We start from the raw sequence: 25,197 nt of genomic DNA on the forward strand, positions 1-25,197 counted from the left end.
AATGTGTGATGTTTGCTATTGTATTCTGATCATCAAATAGATTTATTCCTTTAAATTCAAGCCATGAACATGGTGACGTTTGAATTATGGTGAAACTTCAAAAGAATTTTTGGGTAATATAGATGATAGTGAATTTGAGATGACTTGGCTATTTTAATGCAGGTTATTTCTTCCATACGTTACAGCTTACCATCTTTTTGCACTTACCATCATGTTCAGTTTCATTCCATCATGTCCTGTGTTTGTAAAACTACAAGAATGAAGACAGATTGGTTAAAAAAAAAAATAAATCCCTGTAAGAATCAAATCAAACATAATTTCAGATAACATTTGATCCCTGATTTGACTCAGGAAGTAAAAACAAGGTTGATTTCATGATAAAACGAGGAGTAATTATAAGAATTGTATCTACAACAGCAGCACAATGTATTCTGTTATGTACAACGAAGACAGCAGAAAGAGCCTGTTTTGGTTAAAACCCAAACTTTAGAAAAACACCAAACATCTATCTGATCAATTCCGTTTGACACATCGTCATTCTGTACTAGAATTTTATTTTATAATTGAACATCAGCTAATTTAATTAATCTCACACAAACACACTGAATACTGTTCTGTGCTGTTTTGTTGCTGTACTAAAACTCTCTTCTCAAACTACACCCATGAAAGTCATGAGACACATCTCACGGTTGACTAATGTTTTAGGCTCTGATATATTTTTTACAGGTTAACAAAATGCAGTTATCTTGCATAAGCACAACTAACTCTTACAAACCAAACAAAAGTACAAAATGAACCTTGACCAAAAAAAGGAGACATTTTCTTCTTTCTCTTCGCCTTTACATGAGAAATGTGAGTGTTTAATATATTTTTCTCCTGTACAAAAATGATCCACTCCATTATCCCACTTTCTGTCTCCCACTCTTTACAATATTTCTTATGATCTACCCTTTCCCTCCCCATTCTACTGAGTGACATCAGATCTTGGCTACTCACACTGTGAAAAATGTAAAGTACTCCTTTTTAAGAGCTTATAGCAGTGTTTGCTTTTGATAAATTTATTTACAGTCTCAGAATTTTGGATAAATCTAGAACATTGATAATACTCATCACTGATTTGAGAAGGTAATCATGAACAGTATACTTATCATGTTATAACAAACTGGTTATCTTGTTGCTATGGCTACTTACGTCTGCAGTTGTTGCTGTACTGCAATTTCAATCCAGAATGTTGTTTGCATGTATTATATAGTCTCGCGAGCTCACAGGCTTTCATGGAGGCACAGTTCCACTTTGCATGACATGCACACCGAGGCAGGATGTGACATCATTACTCACAACATGCATAACATGCAAATTACCACATACAAAGCACCTACACAATCAGACGGTTCTCTGCTCCTCTCTGGAGCATGGGGCGGTGTGATTTTTGCCCCAGTGGTCCATTCCTAGTTAGTAACAGAAACTAAGTGCAGTAAAGGTTAACAAATCTAGAAAAGTTAACAAATTAATTAGATGAATGTCAGCTAAAAATTAGGAGAACATCAGCTAATATCTGTCAAATATATTTTTTACATTTTATGTCACTTAAAAGAGGTAATTATTATTTCACCAGAATTTAAAATGTTCTGAACTGTATGAATGTATGTATGTATGTATGTATGTATGTATGTATGTATGTATGTATGTATGTATGTATGTGTGTATGTATGTATGTGTGTATATATGTGTGTATGTATGTATGTGTGTATGTATGTATGTGTGTATGTATGTATGTGTGTATATATGTGTGTATGTATGTATGTATGTGTGTATATATGTATGTGTGTATGTATGTATGTGTGTATATATGTATGAAGGGACGAGAGAAGGACGTCTGCCAAATTCTGTGAATGAGAAGAAACTGAATTAAATTAATAAACGTATAAAATATGTCCTGACTAGATTTAATTATGTTTTATTTCAGTACCCAAAAGAACAGTGTGTGATTTGAAATGCACAGATTTTCATACATCACTGAGAAAGGATCCAAATATAATAGTTGAATGATTATGTACTGAAGACACAAAGTTAGCTACAATACCTATATTATTTGTTCAGTGGTCTTGTGTTCTCTGACACGCTCAGCTGAGTGTGCTGCTGAACAGAATGTACAGTATGTCTTTACATGTTTTTCCAGTTCTATATGGTTACTTTTATAAGTTTACTGGTTAGCATTACAGCAGCCTTTTTGTTTACATTGTGATAGCTTGAAAATATATGATAAACTCTTTATACTGTCCTGAACATTATGTTGTTTTTTTTAAAGAGATTTATTATTTTGTAGAATTTTGTAGAATAGACATTGTCTCAAAGCAGCTTTACAGAACATAAACATAGATATGAATGAATGATACGTGATACTGAAAAAAGATTATTATTCCCAGTGAAACCCTGCATGTCTGTGTTGTGCTTATATTGACAATGATCCATAGGAAAGTTCTAATAAGTTTTACTCATTTACTGTAGCACTGCTGACTATAGTCTAAAAAACACTTGCGCAAGGGCATACATTCACACAGTGACGCTGCTGTATGGATTTAATTGCTAGCTGTTCAAAATACGTGACTCAAAGTACATTTTAGATATTGGGAGTTGCAAAATCACTTTTGTGCCTCATGGTGAAACAGAGTGCAGCCTACAGTATGTTCGGGAATCTTTCTGACTCACAGAGCACATGTATTGCACACACACCAAATCAACTGGTCATATAAGGTCTGCTCAGTTTCCAGTTTACACTTGAATAACAGTGTTCTTTTGTTCAAGGTGCATCATACATAGTGTACTTGAATGAGTATATAACACTGCCAACTGTGTAATTCTGACCATATGAATATGTGGGCTTTCTGACAGCTCCTGACTTCTCAGTATGCATGTATATTGTGATATTTATCTTTATCCTAGCCAAACATAAAACCAAGGTTCTTTGCTGAAGCAAATATGCAATGTTATTTTCAAGATCTTTTAAGACTTTAAAGCTACAAAGTACTAAGCTTTAAAGTACTATAAAGCACATCGCTACTTTGGGCTCAACACAATTTTTTCTTGTATTGATTTAAGTGCTATTCTGGTCAAAACTGAAATTGCCTGCATTGATGTTGGTATTTGGCGCAATAGGGGGTATGATATTCAAATTCACCTGGCACAGTGAAATTTTCAAGCGCACTTTGGGCCAAAATTACGATACCCCCACAAAGAGCCCTTTCTAAGCATAAAAGAAGGTGGTAATAAAGGTATTTTTTGTGAACTCCAGCACAGTGCTGTCCCATTTCATACGATTCGCTGTCCTCATGTGACCCGGGACTCCATGCCAAATTTTTAGCAGGGTTTATTAGAGGTAACAGGGTTAGGAGTGTATTTGCAGTGTATTTTAAATAGCAATTTTCCTCTGCATATTTATTGCAATAGAGAAAATAAATAAATAATCCAATAGATTCATTCAAATACATTCATTCAGATAGACATAAACAAATGTCAAGGTGAAAATAGGAACACATAAAGTTTTATGCATGTACACTATTCATTTTAGCCCACTTTTATCCAACCTAATCCAGCTATTAACTAAATATAGCTTACAGAATCATTTTATAAGTAATAATTAAGAACAGAGCTTCCCTAGGGGCCAGCTCTTATTACTAAACTGGTGTTATGGACTGTGTGAAGTGTCACATGTTTCCCCTAAATGTCTGTATGGCTTTCTAGCTCCCACCTCAGAAAAACATGGATAGGTAGATTTGCTACTCTAAACTGGTATCAAGATGCTAGTCTGTGATGCCTTGCTCTGGATGGTGTATCCCCGCTTTGATTGTATTCCCGGGAAAGATTTCAGGTAACACAATCCTTATAGGCCTCATTAGCAACAGTAGTGAGGTTACCTACAGGATATAATTACCTACAGGATATAATTACCTACAGCCTCCTCTGGCTTCATGGTGTACCTAGAGCTCAAAAACAATAAAAATAACATGTGTATATCACCCCATAGAAATAAACAACCATGCAGTCAGTAATGTTGATTCAGCCAAATTATTAGACACTAACATCTCCACAGACATCAAAGCGGAAATAAACACAGCCATAATAAAGAATGATCATCAGTGGTCATTTCTTTCCATGAAATGTTACATAGAAAACATATTATTGACCATAATATAATAAACAGAAGCAATGAAATACTTATTAAATTGTAACATTAAATAACAAACTCACCATATGTATTTCCATTATTTTAAAAAAAGCCAACAAGAAGACAGAAAACACATTTGCTATAAGTAATGTTATTTAAACTTATATTTCTGCCACTAAAGCACTGCTGTGAAATCAAATCATATGTCATTACAAAGATTACACTGTGCTAAGAAGAAAATACAGTACACACTCATTTTTAAAAAGGGAACAAAAGAAGATGATTTGACTGGATATCACCTGACTACACCTTTTCATAACGTACTTATATTCATGCAAACCAAAAAAATCTTTCTGTGATGTAATCTTGCTTCTTTTTTGTGATTGCAACAGGATCATTTTGTGTCTTTGTTTCCTTTTTTCGTCAAGTTGAAAGTGAACACGAGAACTCTCATCTTGTGAAACAATTCACAAGACTGCAGTTCATACCAGCACATTTTCCTCACCGACTCCCTCATATTTCATTAATCAGTACTGTGCTGTAGTTCTGACCACTGTCATGACATGGCTTTGAAATTCCATTCAGCTACAGTGAGTGTGACACCATGCTGAGGTGAGTGAGCATGGCTTTGTGATAGTGCTTCTTGGTGCTTTGGGATGTCTGGATCAAAAAGGATTATGCAAATGAAATGCATATTTAATGTAGGGCTCTTGTGTACAACTGTGAAGACTTCTTCATTACACAAAATTAACACTGACCAATAAGGTATATTACATATCCTGTCAGTATAATAACATTTACATAAAAGCAAATAAAATGTGTTCTTATCTAGGGTGACACAATAAACCTGCAAATAACAGAAAACCTTTGGGACAAAAAAGCAATGTAATTTAAAGCAATTTAAAATAGGCAAAAATAAAATGGTAGAATATAAGCAAAAACCTAGTGTCATGTCCATTTAGTAAGACGAATAATTTAGTGAATGGCTTATGTAAGTGCCATTGTAATTCGAGGTAAATACTAACATTTGTAACATCAGTTACGGGGCCAAGCATCATGGAACACGAACATTTCAGATTTGTATGCATGTACGTTGTCACTAGTGTATAGTTGTTGCAGGTTAAACTCCTCTTTTACTGGCATATGCCACTGTGCTCATGAGTAATGAACCAATGCCAAGGTTTTGAAGGGGTACTGCTTCATTTATCTCACCCAAAACAATGTTTGTAGCAAGGTCACAGCAGAAATGACCTTACTCTCAGTCCTATTAAATTGTCTCATTACCGCACAGTAAGCGTAGTAGAGACAAACCTTTTAATGCAACAATGATATATAATAATTAATAGGAATGCCAGATATATACCATACATGTAATCTAATTTCTAATAATATATAATAGATCTAATACATCTATACACCATCTGCACATTAAAGTTGCAGAGGAAAAATCCTGCAGTGCTAAACGTTGGCCTTGATAACAGTATTATCCAGAGTTGGGCATAGATGAAGGTTGCTTAGTAACTACAAGCTTAGTAAACTGAAGGTGAGAGCTGTATGGGCATTTTTGGACCATAAGATGCTTGTAGTTGCAGATGACAGACAAAAATATAACTCAAGCTTATTAAGTGGGCTGAATTAAAAGGATCTATGAAGAACATGCGTGCTCTACACACTATTGACACAATTTCTATGTGCTTAGATAGCTGTTGCTGAAGCTGAATCTGGGCTGTTTTCCCATTCTCAGCTGTCCTTGTGTGACCTGTAATTGTGTGCCAAACTCATAGCAGAGTTTATAGGAGGTAACAGGGTTAGCAGTGTATTTCCCAGTGTATTTTAGGTAGTAAATGTTCTTTGATAAGTAATATACAGCAAAACTAAAGAAATAATAATTCTTCTCAATGGGTCCACTCAGTTTTATTTTGTTCAGTTCTTATTATTATTCAAGGGCAAAATGAACAATCATAACTTGATAAAAACTAGCAGAAGAAAAATAAGAAAGGATTAATTAGGAGTAGTCTGAATAATAATATAGAACACAAAAACACATTTACAATCACTGTGCCTGCAACAGTGTTATTATATAATATAATATAATATAATATAATATAATATAATATAATATAATATAATATAATATAATATAATATAATTCTAGAGCATTTTATATACATGGAATGCAGTGAAACGTGCTGAGAATAGCTAGTGTATGTCTATGTAAGTAAAAACGTTACTATAAGATATGATACTATGCGATATAAAAGTCCTTTATAAAGTCTTTTATTTAGGGAGCGCGAGCGCCGCCTGGTGGGTAATTTCCAGGCTTGAGTTAGAATAAAGCAGCCTAAAGCAACCCAAACAGACCTGTACGGTGTTTTGCAAAAAGCATGATGTAAGAACTTCTTGTGGTCTGTGCAGTGCTTCTTATTTGTCTAACCAGTGAATACATCATAAAGTTGCCATAAGCTTGTCATCCAAGAACTTCTTCAGTCTGACCAAACTTGCATGACCCACTTGGGAGCTTCATTCGCTTCCCATTTCTCCACACGCTCTGCTTTAATAAGCTCCTCTGTGATGTGTTCAGCGTCACTGGCACGATCTTCAGTGCGCTGTGAAGCTTCGCCGCAGCTCTTCGGATAGACTTGTTTATTTAGAAGGCAAATGTGGATGTGACGTCGCAAAGGAAAGGTAAGGAATGAAATCCACGTGATTTTTTTTCTTAACTAATTTGCCATTGTATAGTGCAATTACTTACATATGACAGTATAATGTGGTGTAATGAATGCATGCTCCAAACGCATCTCTCTTTTCCTCCCTCCTCCTTTTCTGTCTCTTTATGTACCGTTCTGTTTGTCACATCCAGTCGGCCGAGGTGCCGGGAGGTAAATCCCCTCCATGTGAGGAGGCGGCACGGGTGTGGAGGCGTGGAGGCTTTTTTTTTTTTTTTCCATATTCAAATCCTTACAAGTCGTATAAAAGCGGCGAACTCGGAGCAGAAGGCTGAAGGCAGGAAGACAGATGGAGGGAGGTGATAGTTGTCTGTGCGCACCCGCTCAGAGGATGCAGGACTTTGTGAATGCACTCAAAAACGCGCTGGTGTCCCTGATGCTGTTGCCCCGCTTTCTGTTGGCTGCGGTGCTGCTGTGGCTTCTGGACTTTGTTTGCATCCGAAGGAAGGTGCTGGTGATGCGTGAACGGGAGGATTCGACTCCAGACGACCCGCCGGTGACCGTGTCAGACTCGAACCGGATGTTCACGCTGGAGTCACTGCGCGCTGTGTGGTACAGCCAGAAGTTGGACTTCTGTAAAACAGCGCATCTGGGGCTAGAGGCACCCAACAGCGAGGTTATGCCGCTCGGCGAACGGAAACGCGCGCGTATATTGGACTACGCCCGCGGCGCACGACCGCTCATCCTTAACTTCGGCAGCTGCTCATGACCGCCGTTTATGACGCGCTTGGCCGCGTTCCGGCGCGTTGCCGACCAGTACGCCGATATCGCCGACTCGTTGCTTATATACATCGAGGAGGCGCATCCCTCCGACGGCTGGGTGAGCACGGACGCCCCGTACCAGATCCCGCGCCACCGGTGTATAAAGGACAGGATCCGAGCGGCGCGTCTCATGAACGCCATAGTACCAGGCAGTGCCGTGGTCGTGGACACCATGGACAATTCCTCCAACACGGCGTACGGTGCTTACTTCGAGCGCCTCTACGTAGTCAAGGACGAGAAGGTGGTTTATCAGGGAGGCAGAGGACCCGAGGGTTACCGCATCTCTGAACTGAGGAACTGGCTCGAACAATATCGCCATGAGCTCCAAGGCTCCACACCGGTAGTGGTTCAGGTCTAGATGTAAAATAATAACAATTAACTAAATGAATATGAATAATAATTAGATGCCAGTCACTGTGTGTGCCATGAAGAACCAAGAAAACGGGTGTCCTGGAAGCTGCTATGAGCTGGAAGCAACACTACACACGTTAACTTCTGTATTCCAACGCGCATCTTGGAAGAGTTGTTTGTGTGTGTGTGTGTGTGTGTGTGTGTGTGTGTGTGTGTGTGTGTGTGTGTGTGTGTGTGTGTGTGTTCAGTGATACAAACCGCATGATAATTGTATCTGTTTTGCTCTTTAATAGTTTTGTTGTTGACGGTGTTTTATGGTTTTCACTTTTTATTTGGTGATATGGATTATTCTATTTTGTTTGCATGTCGTCTTTGTGTGTGTGTGTGTGTGTGTGTGTGTGTGTGTGTGTGTGTGTGTGTGTGTGTGTGTGTGTGTGTGTGTGTGTGTGTGTGTGTGTGTGTGTGTGTGTGTGTGTGGCCGTAGAACTGTTTTAATTGTATTCTGGTGTTGTCATGAAGTTCGGTTTTTAAAAGGATTTGATCCAGAAAACCGATTCTGATGTATTCTGACACTTGAGTACTTGGCAACAGAAGAACGGCCTTTAATGTAATTGCCAAACGTTGTTTTGTAAAATGTGTATATTTTATTGAACAAATATTTTTTAAATAAATGATAGAACACAGACTGATGCTATTTATTATTATTATTATTATTATTATTATTATTATTATTATTATTATTATTATTATTATTATGGTATGTTTATTTTAGCCTTTTACGTGTGTTGCCACGTTTGTTGTTGGGTCATAGGTTTAAACATGGGCATTTTATCTGAATAAAACAGTTTGATATTATGAAACAGTTTAAAAATGAATAGATGTACATGGTACATTGAACTACAACTAAGCTATAAAAATACAATCTATAAAACAGAATATAAATATTTTTAAATAGGCATAGAAAAATATGAGACCTATAACCATACAATCTCTTCACACCATTCATCTCTGTTGGAAACTTCTAAATATTAATCAAATTATGAAACTGGGGTGATATAAACAATAAAGGCTGTGTGGTCTTTGACTTTAAATTCAGAATGTTTAATATATTTTACTTCCCAACCTGTTTAAGCTGAATTGCTCTATTAAGGTTTTATAATTTGAAGACAGTGAAATACAATGTGTTAATTTCCCACATGACTGTTGCTTCCAGGGTTTTTTTTTTAAGCTTGAGGAGGTCAGATGCCAAACCTGCATCATCCACAAGAATATGTAATTACGTTTAAGGGATTTATATAGCCAGCATTAGAACTGTGAAATATTTTAGATAATAATTTTATATTTACAAATATTGCTTATTACGAAAATGGCCAGAAGTGTCATTTACTGGTGGATTTCCTAAAATTACCTATCAAACCTAAGAAATGTCCTTTGATTGAAAAGTCTCTCTCTCTCTCTCTCTCTCTCTCTCTCTCTCTCTCTCTCTCTCTCTCTCTCTCTCTCTCTCTCTCTCTCTGTGTGTGTGTGTGTGTGTGTGGTGTGTGTGTGTGTGGTGTGCGTGTGTGATTCAAGCAGCAGGCAATGTGATTGGGTCCCACGTGGCAGACTTCCTTGCTGCTTGGTTTAATGTATTCAGTGCTGGGTGAGTAGCCCTTTAATCTGTGTGCAGTGTTATCAATGTGTATTCCCTTCAGCCTTTTCTCAGGGAGCAGCGTGATCAGCCTGGCTGCTTGCTGTGAAGATGCTGCAGTGTTCAGGCTGAAGCCACACTACTACACAGGGAGTGGAACAGTTCTATGAGGTCTGTCACTGTTCATACACTTCAAGGACCTTCTTCGCAGATCAAATGACGAGACATAGGAATAACAAAACATATTTCCTGACCCTCTTCTGTATTCCATAAAAGATTATGTAAGTTTAACAGTGTGCCAAACAAAAAAGTGAAATGCACACAGCTATTTTAGCTTCTTGACAAAGCTGATATAGGGATTCTCTCCTTCTTTCCTACAACAAATGCTTTCTTTTTTCATACAAGCATTGTCCATTTCTACAAAAAGCAAATTCTGAATGAACAGCTTTAAAACAATTTGTACAATTAGAACAATAAAACTTGTGAATCTGTAACAGGAAACACACTTACTGTAGCATTCATACTTTTTATTATGACTTAATTTGACTTCCTTACTCATTACAAATTCTTTCAAATATCACAAAAATTTTAGCCAGCTGCTTTTCATATGGATTCACAGTATACAAATAGCTTTCTACACTTAATCCACATAACATATTGCTGAATGCAAAAGGTATTTCTGCACTCTCAAAACTCTTTATAAGGAAAACCAGAATGCTCAGAATGTTTACTGAGTATGGTGCAATAATGAAAACTGATGGAATCACTTTTTTGATGAGAGAGGTCAAAAGAGAATGACCAAACAGATTCAAGCTGACAGATAACAGTAACTCAAATAACCATTTTGCACCATTGTGGTGAGAAGAAATGCATCTCCGGAAATAAAACCTTTAGCTGGACTGGCTACAACAGCAGAAGACCAAATCGGGTACCACTTTTGTCAGCCAAAAACAGAAAGCTCCTTTTGGCACAGGTCACCAAAACTGGACAGTTGAAGACTGGAAAAATGTAGCCTGGTCTGATTATTTTTGATTTCTGCTGAGACACACAGATGGTAGGGTCAGAATTTGGCACAAACAGTATGAATCCATGGACTCAACCTGGCTAGTGTTAACAGTCCAGGCTGGTGGAGGTGGTGTAATAGTGTAAGGATTGTTTTCTTGACACACTTTTGTTTGGTTAATACCAAAGTATTGTTTGAATGCTACTTTAAGCATGATAATGCATCATGTCACAAAAAAAGTAATCTCATGTGTTAAACGTTCTTCTGTGGCCTTCCCTGTCAGCTTGTGCAGAATTCTACATGTTCTCCTAGTGCTCACATTAGATTGCTCTCGGTTCTCTGGTTCTCTATAATAAATTGCCCCGGGTGTGTATTTGTATGTGCATGTCATCTTGCAGTGGATTGGTATCCTATTTGGGGTGAATCCTCCCACCTTGTGCACCTTGGTACAGATCCACAACACAACAGTTACATAGATTAAGAGACTAATGTATGGATGAAAGAAATACGTATATTATAAATTGTAAAGAAAAATGAGGATATAAGTCTTTTATTTAATTTGTAGCTCGTACATTTTTATGAAATGATATGACACAGCAAACGAATACACAATATCATAGATCTAAATGAGCAAACATTTCAAATGTATTATCATATGAGCATATGGTGATCACTGCATAACCAGTATTTCGACATTATCAGGAACATATACCTGTTCCGGATTCTATATTAACATATGATCGGTGACATCTTTATCTTTCTTCTGATCCCATTATCTTTCTTAAATTGCACAATATTGAAAAAAATCCTCTGAGACATAGGACAAAGGTCAGATTCACAGCACAAATGCCACTGCCAGATTTACTCTGGGAAAGGCTGTAGTGTTATTTGAACACTGTGTTATGTAATACTACACCAATCTAGACATATTTTACACTTAAATTAAGGGCATGGACTACACCATGTTTATATCAGAGATATACAAATAAACTGTTCGGATAATAAGTATAATAAATATAATAATAATGTGTTTTGTATATAAAATACTGATTCGTTTGGGAGGTGTTCTGTTGGGCTCTATTTTCTAGCAGATCTTTTGTCTTTTTGTGTAGTACACAGTGAGATGAAATTTCAACTGGATCCATGGTACAACATCCATGCATGATGTACATCCTGCTGACAGGACATAAGGGTAAAAAAACATACTGGGAGTGAGTAATAGGAAACCAGGGCTGAGGATGCTTGGGGCATGAGGTTGTGGGGGTTTTAGGAAGAAAATTAATACTCCAATAATATTTAACATTACAGTAAAGACACTGACATTACCCTAAATTTTAACGAGGTCCATAACTCCAACCAGAATTAAACAAACTTTCAAGTGGAAAAAAGCAAAAAGAAAGCTTGAAAGGGAGATTCCCTGAACTGAGATCACTTCAAACACAAGAAAAATGTCATACAAGCAGGAGATTTTATACTATCTTTCACTCGTAGCCACTTGAGGTTGCCTTGTCGACTATTAGTCCATTTACTGAGTGATGTCAAATAAACATGGCTATACACAGCAACAGAAGTAAACAATATTTACTTCTGTTTAAAACTCAAACATTCAAACATTTCCTTTCATTCAACACTCTTCTTACCTTTACAAGTTATACTCTCTATATATAATTATTTGTTTTCAGGGGCATATCCCTTGTGGTTTAAAAAAAAATGGTTTATGTTATTTATCCTATTTAAATCGACATACAGATAGAAGTATGGATATTTAGGGCATAAAACATATACAGATGGAGATGCTGACATTGTTTTGGAAGCTTTCATTTAATATAAATCTGATCATGTACTTTGAAGTACATCTTATTTCTGTATTTATTTGCATATGCTATATACAAAATTATAGCCATTTTGTATACAAGTCAGGTTAATTTAACCAAATAAATGATGGAAGGTTGTTGGTGGATGTTATACGTGTCTTTGTCCAGGAATATACAATGCTCACTAGCTACCTTTTGTGATTGTCTTTGGGTTCACGAGTATGTTGATATTTCCTGTGCAAAAGTAGTATGATTTCTACGAGACACTGCATGGCCTTGGTGAATAAGAAAATCCTCTTTCTAATAACAGAACACTTCACACATTGATACTGATCATCATGTACTATAAAATGTGGAAAGGGCCACAGCAAAATCACCACTTAGTTCAGCCCAAACACCCAGAGTGTTTAAATAAGTTCAGCTGGAAACAAATTCTGAAAGAATTCATTCAGCACTAGGTATTTATTCAATTTGCATTTTATCATGTCTTCTCTGAAGCCATAATAAGATAATGTGAAGCAAATCTGGAACTCCAGGAACAGAGCTCATCACAGCTCTGGAACACACAAACATCTTTAAACAGTCACATAATCTGCTTGTTTGCTGCTTTTAAATTGTTTAGCTCATTTGGCCAATTTGCAGTTTTCTATAGAGGGCTTATTCTCCACAAAAAACTTTTTCAGTTTTTAAGTTGTGATCCAAACTGTGAAATTTTAATCTTTCAAAAGTCCTTTTTCTTGAGGAAAGGTAGAACTAGAGGTCACTTCACAATGATGTTTTATTTTTTATATCCCCCGAGGCATGAATTTACACAAATATTTGAATCTGGGTTACAGGCTAATTGTTTAGCATTGTTTATTTATATAATTATATTGATTGCAGTAAGCACATACGTATTTTGTAATAGAATTGCACGCTCTCTGCATGCACTGTACTACTACTATGAGCAAATAAATTGTCCTTAGTGTTTTTGAAGTCAGCGGTAAATGACTACAGAGTTCAAAGAGTTTATCTGAGATATTGATCACCCACATACCGTGTATACAAAAATAAACTAAAAATCAGTGACACACACAGTCAAATGACAAAACCCTAGGCAGAACAGGAACTGGGCTTAAAGAGTACAGCTTTTGTGGAGCGATGACATTTTATTTTAGTCTGATGACCTTTTATCATAATAATTCATATAATCTCCTTCCACTCTGAACAATCTCCTACATGACAGACAGCGAACAAAGAATGCTTTATGTCTCTACAATTCTCTGGAATGCATTACTTTCTTTCCCAAGTTTCAATCATATTGTACCACAAGATTAACCACAGTGTTAAAACTAATAGCACATCAATAACAAAATTGGTGTTGGTATCTACCTGATGCAAATTTATGCATACTCATAAAAGATGCGCCAGTACTGACAACCTATATTGTCACACTACTGTACAGACAACAGATAACTACAGTTTTAGTACTGTATGTTGTTCTTGACGATCAGACGCCACTGGAAAAATAAAACACATTTGTAGATCTCATTCAATTCCATTTTCATAAGCAATTTTTATTATTTCAGCAAATTAACACTACGACACCATATAATGTAAACCAAGGGTTTTTAATGAGGTCCACAAATGTGATATATATTATACTATTACATGTGAAACAAAATAAATATAAATACACACTGGTTAATCATTGCCCCACAGTCTCATCTTAAGTTTTTAACTGAATGGTAATTAGAGCTGGCAGATCTTTATAGACAAAAGAGGCTTAGTATTTAGCAATGTGAGCTCTTCTGTTGTTTTATGGGCTCTGTATCCAGTCCACTGTATTATCACCATCTTTATGACAGATTGGAAATGGGAATGAACTAGGACTGGCTGAGAGGGAACATGGCTTTTGGAAGGAATTCTGTTATCTACCAAACTAAACTTCTTGGTTAAACAACAATTTCATTTTAAAGGATTCTTTCAAATCAAACTAAACTACTCTCGTATAAGCATTAAACAGGGTCGCCCTTTTCTAACCTAGTTGAAAGGGTTGTTTATCCTTCTTTTGAACTAATCTTTCTGTTTTTATTTCAATACATTTTCAAAGCAAATGGTTACTTTTACCACAATAAATATCTAATTCTTCCTGCAAGCCTATTTATAATTTACAGATTCTTTCTTTAGATACATGTAACAAAGATGATGTGGTGTTGGAAGCTGCATATGTGCATTATAGGTGCTGTAAATATAATCGAGCACACACTGTACACTGTAAAGCTTCAAACCTCCAATTGAAGGTAGCTGTCTAGCTGTTTCGTCTAAGCTACCACTGAAGATTGCAGTTGAGTCCTAAAGCAAACTAAAGGCATTATCAGAAATCAATGTGTTCATACAACAACACATTTTGTTTCAGTCTATAGAGATGTCAGGGTCCTGAACAATAGGGCTTAAAGAACGGGGAAAAAATAAATGACTAAATTCACTGCTAGCAATGAATAATCCCTGTTCCTTCCTATCTTTTTTTGGATGTGGAGGTCTAACTAACTATAGCATGAATAAACATACTACACAAAGAATACATGAGCAGGATTTGTTATCTGAACGATGTGTATTTACTGGAGACATTAGCAAATTAGTGGAAAGTATTTTTTGCTGAGCAAATTCAAAAGTCTAAAGCTAGTTAACTGGGTAACTGCTAATGCCAACATCCAAACATGAATAACAGTAAAAACTGTACAAATATTTTTCCATATCAGTTTAATGCAGTGGCAGAAAATGTCCCCATAATTCCTGTATTGCTACAGTACAGTATACTGTATGTTGTGTTAATGTAATGATACATTATGTTTGGAAAAGTAAGGCTTATTATCAGGAATGAGACTTGAGTCCCTGCAGTGCCAGGAGGTCCTTGAGATTGTACTTTGGAATCTCTCTACTCTGACACTAAGCAGTCAGATGCTCTCTTTCAAGAGAAATACTGAAATCTTTCTTAATACTGCATGCCTGTACAGAAGCAAGTTTTAAATGACAACTAAAAACTATATGCAACACTATCTCGTTCATATTTCTGGGACTAGTTTGCACTTTACTGAGAAAGCATCAATCAATAACTTATGTGAAAACCATGGGAATTTATTTTCATGATTCAAATCCATTGTTTAACAAATAAACTCTTATGTATTCTTTACCTTACTTTATGAAAGGCTGTGGTCGTCTTGCAGAAGGTAAAGGAGGATTCTTAGGTGACGAGGGCTCAGAGGGGAGAGAGAGAGAGAGAGAGAGAGAGAGAGAGAGAGAGAGAGAGAGAGAGAGAGAGAGAGAGAGAGACAGACAGAGAGAGAGAGAGAGAGAGAGAGAGAGAGAGAGAGAGAGAGAGAGAGAGAGAGAGAGAGGGTGAGACTGCCCAACAGGCATCTAATCCCTTCTGGACCACTCTGGTCTGACATCTGCATCTCATGTTGCCATGGGGACCATGTTGCTATGAGATCAATCTATTTGTGCCACCGTGGATGGCACTGAGTGCCTTTGTGAAAGCAGTGGGTGGCAGTGAGTCTGGTTAGTGGTACTTGCTTTTATTCTCTTTCATTTTTTAATTTCTCAGATGTAGCCATATAAGTTCCTTCTTGTGGTTTATCTGAATTATTTGAGGTAATCATGCTCTTATTTTTGGTGAATTATGACATTAGTACTAAGCATGCTGCTATTATCTTATGTCTGATTTTATATGAGACAATGACTAATAACATTAGTAACTGCACTGTGTTTTGGCTTTATAGATTTTGGTCCATAATGTCTGGTGCAAACTGAATTTGTATGTCAGCCATTTTTGGTCACAAAACTGATTATTCACTCAGAATCTGTGTCCACTGATTTTAACTCACAATACGAATTCTTTCATGAATTGAATCTATTATTATATGTATTGTCTAGCCTAATAATACACTTCCACTAATACACTGCCTTTAACTCCATTGTGTCCTTAATAATTCTACTTTTTTTTCTACAGCCTTCCTTTTGTTTGCTTTTCACAGTGGAGGTTTTTCTATTAAAGTTGTTTTGCACTTTTATTGAAATACAGGGAAGAGGTGAGCACAGTTGTTCAATTTGATATTTGTCACATTTTTCTTCTAAATCTATAAAATATTCCACATTCAATACTAAGGTTCCTTTTTTTTTTTTTTTACACAAAATCGATGCATTTGTCTGGTAACTAATCATAATATACATGTCATTTTCATGTTCATTTCAAAGGAGGTATAAATTTAATCCAAACACCAAAATGTGGGTGTGGTCACATTATTTCTACAAATTCATCTCAATAGTTCTAATAATTGTATCTTATAGAAATGAACTCTTTTATATCATTTCCTAGCAGACATTGCTACTGTGAATTTAAAAGTCCTATAGATGAAAAAAGATACACACAGATATATACTTTAATAACAGACACCTGTGTGTCCCAAAAAAATACCAGTGCCACAATTTAATATATATTGTATGCACAGGTTTGATGGATCGTGCATTCTAAGATGCTTTTCTGCTCACCACCATTGTAAAGAGTGATTAGAGTTAGCATTCATGTCAGCTCAAACCAGCCTGCTCATTCTCCTCCTATCCATCTCAATGAGATGCTATCATCAACAAGCCATTTCTACCAAAAGAACAGCTGCTCAGTGGATGTATTTTTTATTTTGTTTTGCTTTAGTTTGGTTTTTGAATCATTCTGTGTAAACTCTAGGGACTGTGTGAAAATCCCAAGACATTAGCAGTTTCTGAAGGCAACACGAAGTAACAAGAAGGCTTCAATGAAACGTGTTGCCTGCTTTATTTAATAAATAGTTTAATTTGTATATACTTAGTTACTTGATCTTGTCTTTTACAGGTCACGTTATTCTTCATATGTGAAGTCTCATTATTTTTTTATCATTCATCAAATTACTGAGGTCGCATTATTCTTCATGTGTGTTCTGACTGTACTAAAAGGATTTTCATTAATTCCATTCATGAACAAAATGAGCTTACCTGGCATGCCCTGGATATGACCCCGTGCCTCTGGTGACTCAATCTGTGGCTGTTCTTCTTACTCTCAGCTAAGGATAATCCATTACTTCCTTGTGGTGAAGTATTCATTTAGATACTTAAATTGTTGTGGTTTTTTTTATTATTTAAAAATAACAGTACATCTTAAGCTTAATGTGAGTATTAGTAATTGGCTCACTGCCAATTCACATATAGTATCGTGTTGTCACCTTTCCATAGAATCTTCTTGCAAAGACGACACTAGTTCTGAATGTCAAAGAAAGCTGGTCGTTAGAGATTGTCACTGCACTCATTCAACAAACAGGGGTGATGCTAAACTTATAGAACGATGAGAGCTGCATGGCGATGCCCAAGTAACAACAGCAAACAATTTCTGAGTGTCCTACCATAATAACACCGATGAAGTATGAAGGCTTTACATAGAATAGCATATCATGGTAGGGGCTGAGTGTCCTGTATGTGTATAGGCCATAATGATAATTTCCACTCTCCCAAGGGCCATCCTCTGTTTAGACAAAACAGTCCTCATGTCTTTTCTCCATGGCAGAATCTCACATCGGCACTTTATTGGACCTCAGTGCAAGGGGAGGCGTTTTCTAAACTGCTAGACCACAGTCACAATTACATCTTGATGTGTTCTGACCTTACACCCAGGGCCACAAACTCCCTGCACCAACTGCCAGCAGTGGTATCACCCTGCTTTTCAGTCTGTAAAGAGTTTCACCATTGTGATTATGTCTTCCAAATTGGTCATCACTACCAGCGGGACTCTTTTTGTTAGAAATGTTCTCCAGCAAGCCAGTTTTAGCCCATTTCTCGAGAACACATTTCTGTGTGTGGCATTTGGGGTCCAGCTATAAGCCTATAGTCATGACTACTGTCATCAGTCTCAAATCTGATTAATAAACATAATATCATTAGCATAAAAGATGCTGTAAATTGAGCCTTGTGCTAATGAATTGTGTGGCTTTTCTACCTTTTACCATATCTATTTTGCCTCAGCCAAAGAGGGGACTTGCAACACAGCAGTACTTTTCTGTGCTGAGATTTTAACAAGACATGTAGTTCAGGAAAGCCTGGTGTGCCAGTTGCAAAACTCTGATCAGTTTGGCTATGTTGATTTATCGCTTCATCTGCTGAGACCACCAGTAACAGGCATCAATGGCAAGCATATTGCAATAGCTGTTTCACGATTCATCATATTAGGCAAAATACGTACCCCAGACTGCAGGTAAGCTGGGACCTGTACACATATTATCTTTTTCTGATAAAGAATGATTTTAATCCAAATGTATGAATAGAAGAAAATGGGATATCATTTAGAATTAAATGAGAATTAAATTCACATCATACAAAAAAGATCTGCTGTCGTGTAAAGATAGAAATTGATTGTCAGTATATATTAAGAAAAATAGAAAATAAAGACTGTGTACTAATTATGTTCTGACGTGACATTCAGCTAATTGTGCTGGTGGTTAATCATTTCTCTTCCTACGCTGACAGAAGAACATTAATCAAAATAAGCATGATTATGCACTCAGAATCTTTCAAACCAATTAGGTCCTCTTGGTCCCCAAAATGATTAGCAAGTTCTTGTTTTGTTGTTGGGCAAGGCTGAAAGTAAAGAGTATCTGTGTCACTCAGTTTCTTTTTACTTGGCCTAACCTGAGTGCTCCAACCTTTCCTCATGATTGGATTAGTGAAGGGGAAACTGAAGGAGCTTCAGTATTCTTATCTCTTCTAGCTTGCCTGCACTTAGCCATTCCTGACCTCAGCAGGACCACCAATAAGCTGGTTTATCTGTCTATGAAACTGATTTTGTGATTATAAAATGTGCTACTGGGATTAAGGTTCACAAACCAGTTGAACAGTAAATTCAACTGGTCACATCCTCACATCCTAGGTTAAAGGTAAGTAAGTTTCTAGCAACAATGATATATCCAATAAAAGGGATAGCTTGATTTTACAGTGTTCACCATAACATATTGTACAGAATGTCCATAAAAAAAATGCTCTATAATTATACATACATGTTTACATATACTAAAAATCATAATCCCTGTAACTTTGTATACACAACAAGGACTTAAAAATATAGATAACAGAATTCATTTAAAAAACTGATTCAGCAAATTGCATACATCTTTACCAGAAACTTTTGGGCCAACTTAACAGCTGAAAACATCTTTATGCAAGCATTATATACAGTAGTCATTTATATTTTATTAATTTTTTGTATCAACATTATTTTACATAACTGGAACTGACAATCGTGTCCTAAATTGTAGGCTCGTCATGAGGAAAGAAACAGGGTGGTGTGTGGGAGTCCAGTCTGCTAGCTTTTGTGTCCTGCGGGTTTTCTGTTTAAGAATAACTTTACTGCCTCTTTGTATGGTTATTGTAAGCATAGGTGCCATTTCAAATTCATCTTATTCATCTGCTTAATACATCCAGATGATCTTGGTTATGAGGAGAAATAAAGAGTGTATTTTTCTATATTGTCACATAATAGTGATTCATAAGAACAAAGTACAAAAAAATATATAACAGATAGATTTAAGATCTAAAACTTTAGATCGAAATGCAGAAATGGTCAAACACATAAGATTAGAAATAAAATGTCTGACATCAAGCACAAAATATCTGTGAAACGTTTGTAAGTCGATGAGAGAATATTGTGGCAGCAGTTTGTTGGCTTGCTCTTTCAGAAAAGTCACTTGCTTTCTTCTTTCTCCTCTCCCTCCTCCTTCCCTCGCTGCATTCACCTCAGAAGAACTGCGTCAGTGTCAGGCCCAAATAACCAAATCTAGGAGCCTTATTACATAAGCAACAAGCAGAAAGTAGGCCATCATGAACTGAACTGGATGTGAGGCACATGGTCTGGTAGAGGAGCTTCTGGTAGGTGTGTAGGTCCAGACCTCACGGGACTGGTGTGTGTGAAGAGATGAGGAGAGATGAAAAAGGAGGATGGGGTACGGATATGACCACGCTGGTGAAGCCTAGCCTTCCCCAGGGCTAGTGTGACTCAGAATCCCTTTGCTCTCTCTTCTGCTCATCTCTCCATTCTTCTACTCTGCCTTTCTATCTCGGGGAGTGGAAACCCTCCCTCCATTTCTCCCTACCCTTTCTGTGTCATCCGGATGTGAAGTGCAAGAAGCTGAGTCACAGAACGGTGGGGGTGGAACTCAGAGAGAGAGAGAGAGAGAGAGAGAGAGAGAGAGAGAGAGAGAGAGAGAGAGAGAGAGAGAGAGAGAGAGAGAGAACCAAACAGCTGATATGTGTTGGTGGATTTTGTTTTTGCTTCAAAATGATTGGATGTGTTCATGGTGAGGTTGAAGCTTAAAAGTTCTGAAGCTTGTTACCATGGAAATAAGAGCTGACACCATCTTTTTCTGGTGTTCTTTTAATCCAGAGGGCATGAGGCTTTGGTTGCAATAGCACTGAACCAGATGCAAAAAAAAAATGTGTACAAATGTGTAAATAACATGGTGAAAATTCATTATAGATGTTAGCATGTATATTTAACATGAAGGGGTTGTTTAAAAATGAGTAAGAGAAAAGACAATCACAGAATGAAACAGATAAAGGAGAATGGAAGACTATAAAGATACACACTTAAACTCATATGACCTCGTTCTCTCTCCCTCGCTCTCTCTCTCGCACGCACGCTCTCTTGCTCTTTCTACGTGACATCCATATTTCATCACAAATAGCATGTGTCTATCTTGCACATAATTAGGTTTAATGTAATTTATTGAGGAAAAATACTTAAAAGCCGTCAAAAGGTGGGATTAATTTGTTTATGCAAATGAACTGTTTTTTTTTTTGTTTTTGTTTTTTTTAAAGACCTTGTTTGTTTGGAACGTTATTCTCTTTCATCTTAATTTTGTTCCATACACATGAAGACAACTCAACTCATAACTGTAAACATGCCTTCTAATGCATTTATCTCTTGAAAAGAGCTTGATCCGGGATTCATCATGAGTCAGATCTGCTAATAGATCTTCTAACTAGACAATGCAAAAAGTATATGAACATCGGATAAGAATGCATGCTTGAAAGCTTGTTCTTTTGGCAGATTATTGTGCATGTTTTTAAAATTTACATTTAGAAAGAAGAGAATCCTAACTTGAAAATGTCTAGAAATAAGATTAATTCATTTTATTGTAATCTCTTAATGAAATATATTAGATCATTCTGTCTAGTGCGGCATTATGGCATGTTGGTAAAGTTCCACCTTACGGCTCCAGGGTACCCAGTTTGATGCTGAGCTTTGTGTGGATTATCTGTATACATTCTCTTTATATCTAGAGAGGTTTCGTCTCAGAAAATAGTAGAAGGTGGATTGGCTAAGTTAAATTATATTCCTGGCTCAGAACAGGGTGCCAAACCATTAAAGGTCCCAGAGAAACTCACAAAGCACAAGGAGAACATGCAAACTCTATACACAGAGGTGCAAGGCGAATGTAATAACCACATAGACACCATGCACCCAAATCTGTGTATATTCAAGATATATATATATATAATTTCACAGGTATTGTATCCGTGTTTAATTCCTGTCTTATAAGTGAGGTTGAAGTTTGTGACACATCAACTGTACAGGAAATCTTATATTGTCATCTCACTTAAATCACACATTCGAACTTGAGTGAAATATTCAAGTTGAAAATGTTTACTTTTATGCATTGTGTGATTCATTGAGAACAAAAAGACAAAAATCACACCAAAAAAACGTAAACGATTTAAATCACAGGCTGATCCAAATTCAATGAATTTCATCACAGCAACTCATATGCACTCCTGCACGCTCCTGATGGGATCTCCTCTCAGACATGGATCAGGGCATCAGTAAGTTCCCTGACTGTGCCTGTCTGTTGTACTAAATGGTGGCTTTGGATGCTCCTATACATAACATCAAAGAGGTTCTTAGTTTCAGGTCTGGGGAACATGAAGTCCAGTCAATGGCATTACAGCCTTTATTATCCTGAAACTGCTTATACACTCTGGCCACATGAGCTCAGGTCCCACTGCACCAATGTAAGTTCTAAGAATGGTTCTGAGGATTTCATCCCAGTACCTATCGGCAGTAAGGGTACCGTTGGCTAGCATGTGGAGGTCTGTGCATCAATCCAAGTATATCCCTCATTAGATCCTCACTGCTCACAGCCAAACCAGCAGGCAATATAATTTTCCCCACAGCATCTCCAGACTCTTTCATGTCATTTACATGTACTCAATGTGAACTTGCTCTCATCTGTGAAGAGAATGGGGCATTAATAATGAAACTGCCAATTCTGATGTTTTCTGGCAATGTCCTGTTTACACAGGTCCCATTAGAGGATGTTGGGTCTTCATGCCACCCTCATGAAATCTGCTTCTGATAGTTTTGTTAGAAACATTCACACCAGTAGCCTTTTGGAGGTAATTATTTATTTCTCTTTTCTTTTTCTTTTTTTTTGCCCTTCTACAGCCCTGTTCAGCTCTCCTCATTTACATGTATGGCATTTGGCAGATGCCCTTATCCAGAGTGACTTACATTTACCTCATTTACACAACTGAGCAATTGAGGGTCAAGGGCCCAGCACTAGTGTCCTGGGATTTGGAATTACAACCTTCCGATTAGCAGTCCACCATATCCAGTATGTTATGAGTAATGAGTATGAGTACTGTAAGCATGGCTCATGAAATCATTACTGAGTAATGGGATCATATAATGGTTCCTCTTCCAGGATCTCATCCATGTTATTGAACCTGGGCTCGGAGACACACCAAACTTCCTTTCAAGGGGATGTATAGATGTGCCTCCTGGGTGATCTGGACTATCTGTGCAACCTGACTGGGTTTCCTGCAGTGCATTATGCTAAGTTAGCAAGCCACAAAACAAGAGACAAATCAGTCAGGAAAGAGTGAGTGAGAAATTGGCCACTACCTGCAGAACCAGTGAACCTATTGTCACTTAAATTTGCACCAAAGCAGGTGAAAATGATAAACAATCACATATCCTTCCTAACTGGATAGTAACGTTATAATAATGAAGTTTAATAGATTTATTATTATATTTTGATGATTAAGCCTTAAGTTCACTTACATATGTACATACAATACGTTAAATGATTGTGTCTCCAGGATCATGGTACATGGCAAAAGAACACTGGACTGTGAAAATTGCAAACAAGTGCTGCACTAAACACTAAATACAGAGCACAGTGCAGGTTATTTGGTTGAGTCACACCACAATGATTATATAATTTGGAAGAAATTCCTATTGAAGAACCTTGTGCCTTCCGTTTCAGTGCCGTATTGTATGTAGTTCAAGGCTCAGATGTATAAAGTAACTAAGAATATTGATCTGTGATTAGTGCATCTACATGTATTGATTGTACATAGTACTGATTAGGACTTTAGATCCTAGGAACTTCTTAGTGTATAAGAAATGTACTGTTTTTATTAAGCTTATTCTATTGCCATTAATATAAATCAAATATAAGAATATTCAGCTATATTAGATGTTTTTATACATTTCAAACTTGATGACAGAGAATTTTGCTTCTTTCTAGAAATACATTCTCAAAAATAGAAACTTTCTCTATTTCAACCTTGAAGTTAGAATAAACAACAAATAAACAAACAACGAATAAACAAATTGCTAATACACTGTTTTCAAAAAACCTTTGAGTGGCAGATTATATCCCTAGCAGTGTTTTCCCTTTGCTTCATAAAGCCAATCATGAGAATGTATTTAGCTAGGGATAAAATTTCAGGCCAAACTTTAATCCACACAATACATGTGAACTGGCTTCGGTTGCTGCGGGTTCTCTGGTTTTCATGCCGGTTGCTTGATTGGCTTCTCAAAATTGCCTCTATAAGAGAATGAGTGTGAGTATGAGTGTGTGCATGATACCCTTTGATTTTCTGGTATCCTATTCAAGGAATATTCCTGCCTCACCCACAGTGTTCCCAGGATAAGTCACTCTAATGTCTCTCATGTAGGGCAGATTAGGATATTTGATTATGAGCACAAACAAGCATGTACGCAAGCATGCTACTCTATAGCACTACAGTTCAATTTCCATCTAGATATACAACCCAGTCGTTGAGATATATATATATATATATACACACACACACAATGCAAATTATATGAACTTTTCGCAACTCCACACTTCAAACCAACATCTAAAATATTAATAATTAGATGGAAATGTGGATATGGATTATAAAATCTATAGTATCTGAGTATTGTTTTTTTTTACCCAGTTGAAAGTCAGCTCTTACACTGACTCCCTCCCTCTCCAACAGCCCGTATCCACTCTTGCTCATTTTCCTTATACAACTAAGAAGCCTTCACAACTAAACATGAATGCTTCCACAAAATGCATTACATTCATTGAATGTTCCATGTGCTGGTTAAATACACATGCTACCATCTATAATGTATTTTCACCATGTTATTTCCACACTTTTTATTTCCACATTTTTTGTTTGCATCTGGTTCAGTGCTATTGCAACCAAAGCCTCATGTATTTTGAATTGCTTATTATTCAACAAAGCAGCAAAGCAGCTATATACATATCAGTTTATATGGGATGTCATGAAAAATAGAATCTTATGGAATGATGAAGACCACTGGATGGCAGCATAGGGCAGAACATATCATATAAAATATTTTATAATCATTGTCTTGTTATTTAGCCTTTTAGTGACAGTATAGGATTTTG

The 25,197-nt window shown here is 36.7% G+C and overlaps 1 protein-coding gene across 1 annotated transcript; it reads left to right on the plus strand.

Annotated features, from left to right (window-relative positions):
• The first annotated feature begins 6,562 nt into the window (after positions 1–6,562).
• Positions 6,563–8,689, plus strand: dio3b (iodothyronine deiodinase 3b). Its single transcript, XM_027166161.2, has 2 exons — positions 6,563–6,850; positions 7,026–8,689. Exon 2 carries the CDS (start codon positions 7,181–7,183, stop codon positions 8,009–8,011), a length of 831 nt encoding a protein of 276 aa, XP_027021962.1. The 5' UTR covers positions 6,563–6,850; positions 7,026–7,180; the 3' UTR covers positions 8,012–8,689.
• Positions 8,690–25,197: the final 16,508 nt, after the last annotated feature.

Source organism: Tachysurus fulvidraco, chromosome 16 (genome assembly GCF_022655615.1).
Source record: "Tachysurus fulvidraco isolate hzauxx_2018 chromosome 16, HZAU_PFXX_2.0, whole genome shotgun sequence".
Classification (NCBI taxonomy): domain Eukaryota; kingdom Metazoa; phylum Chordata; class Actinopteri; order Siluriformes; family Bagridae; genus Tachysurus; species Tachysurus fulvidraco.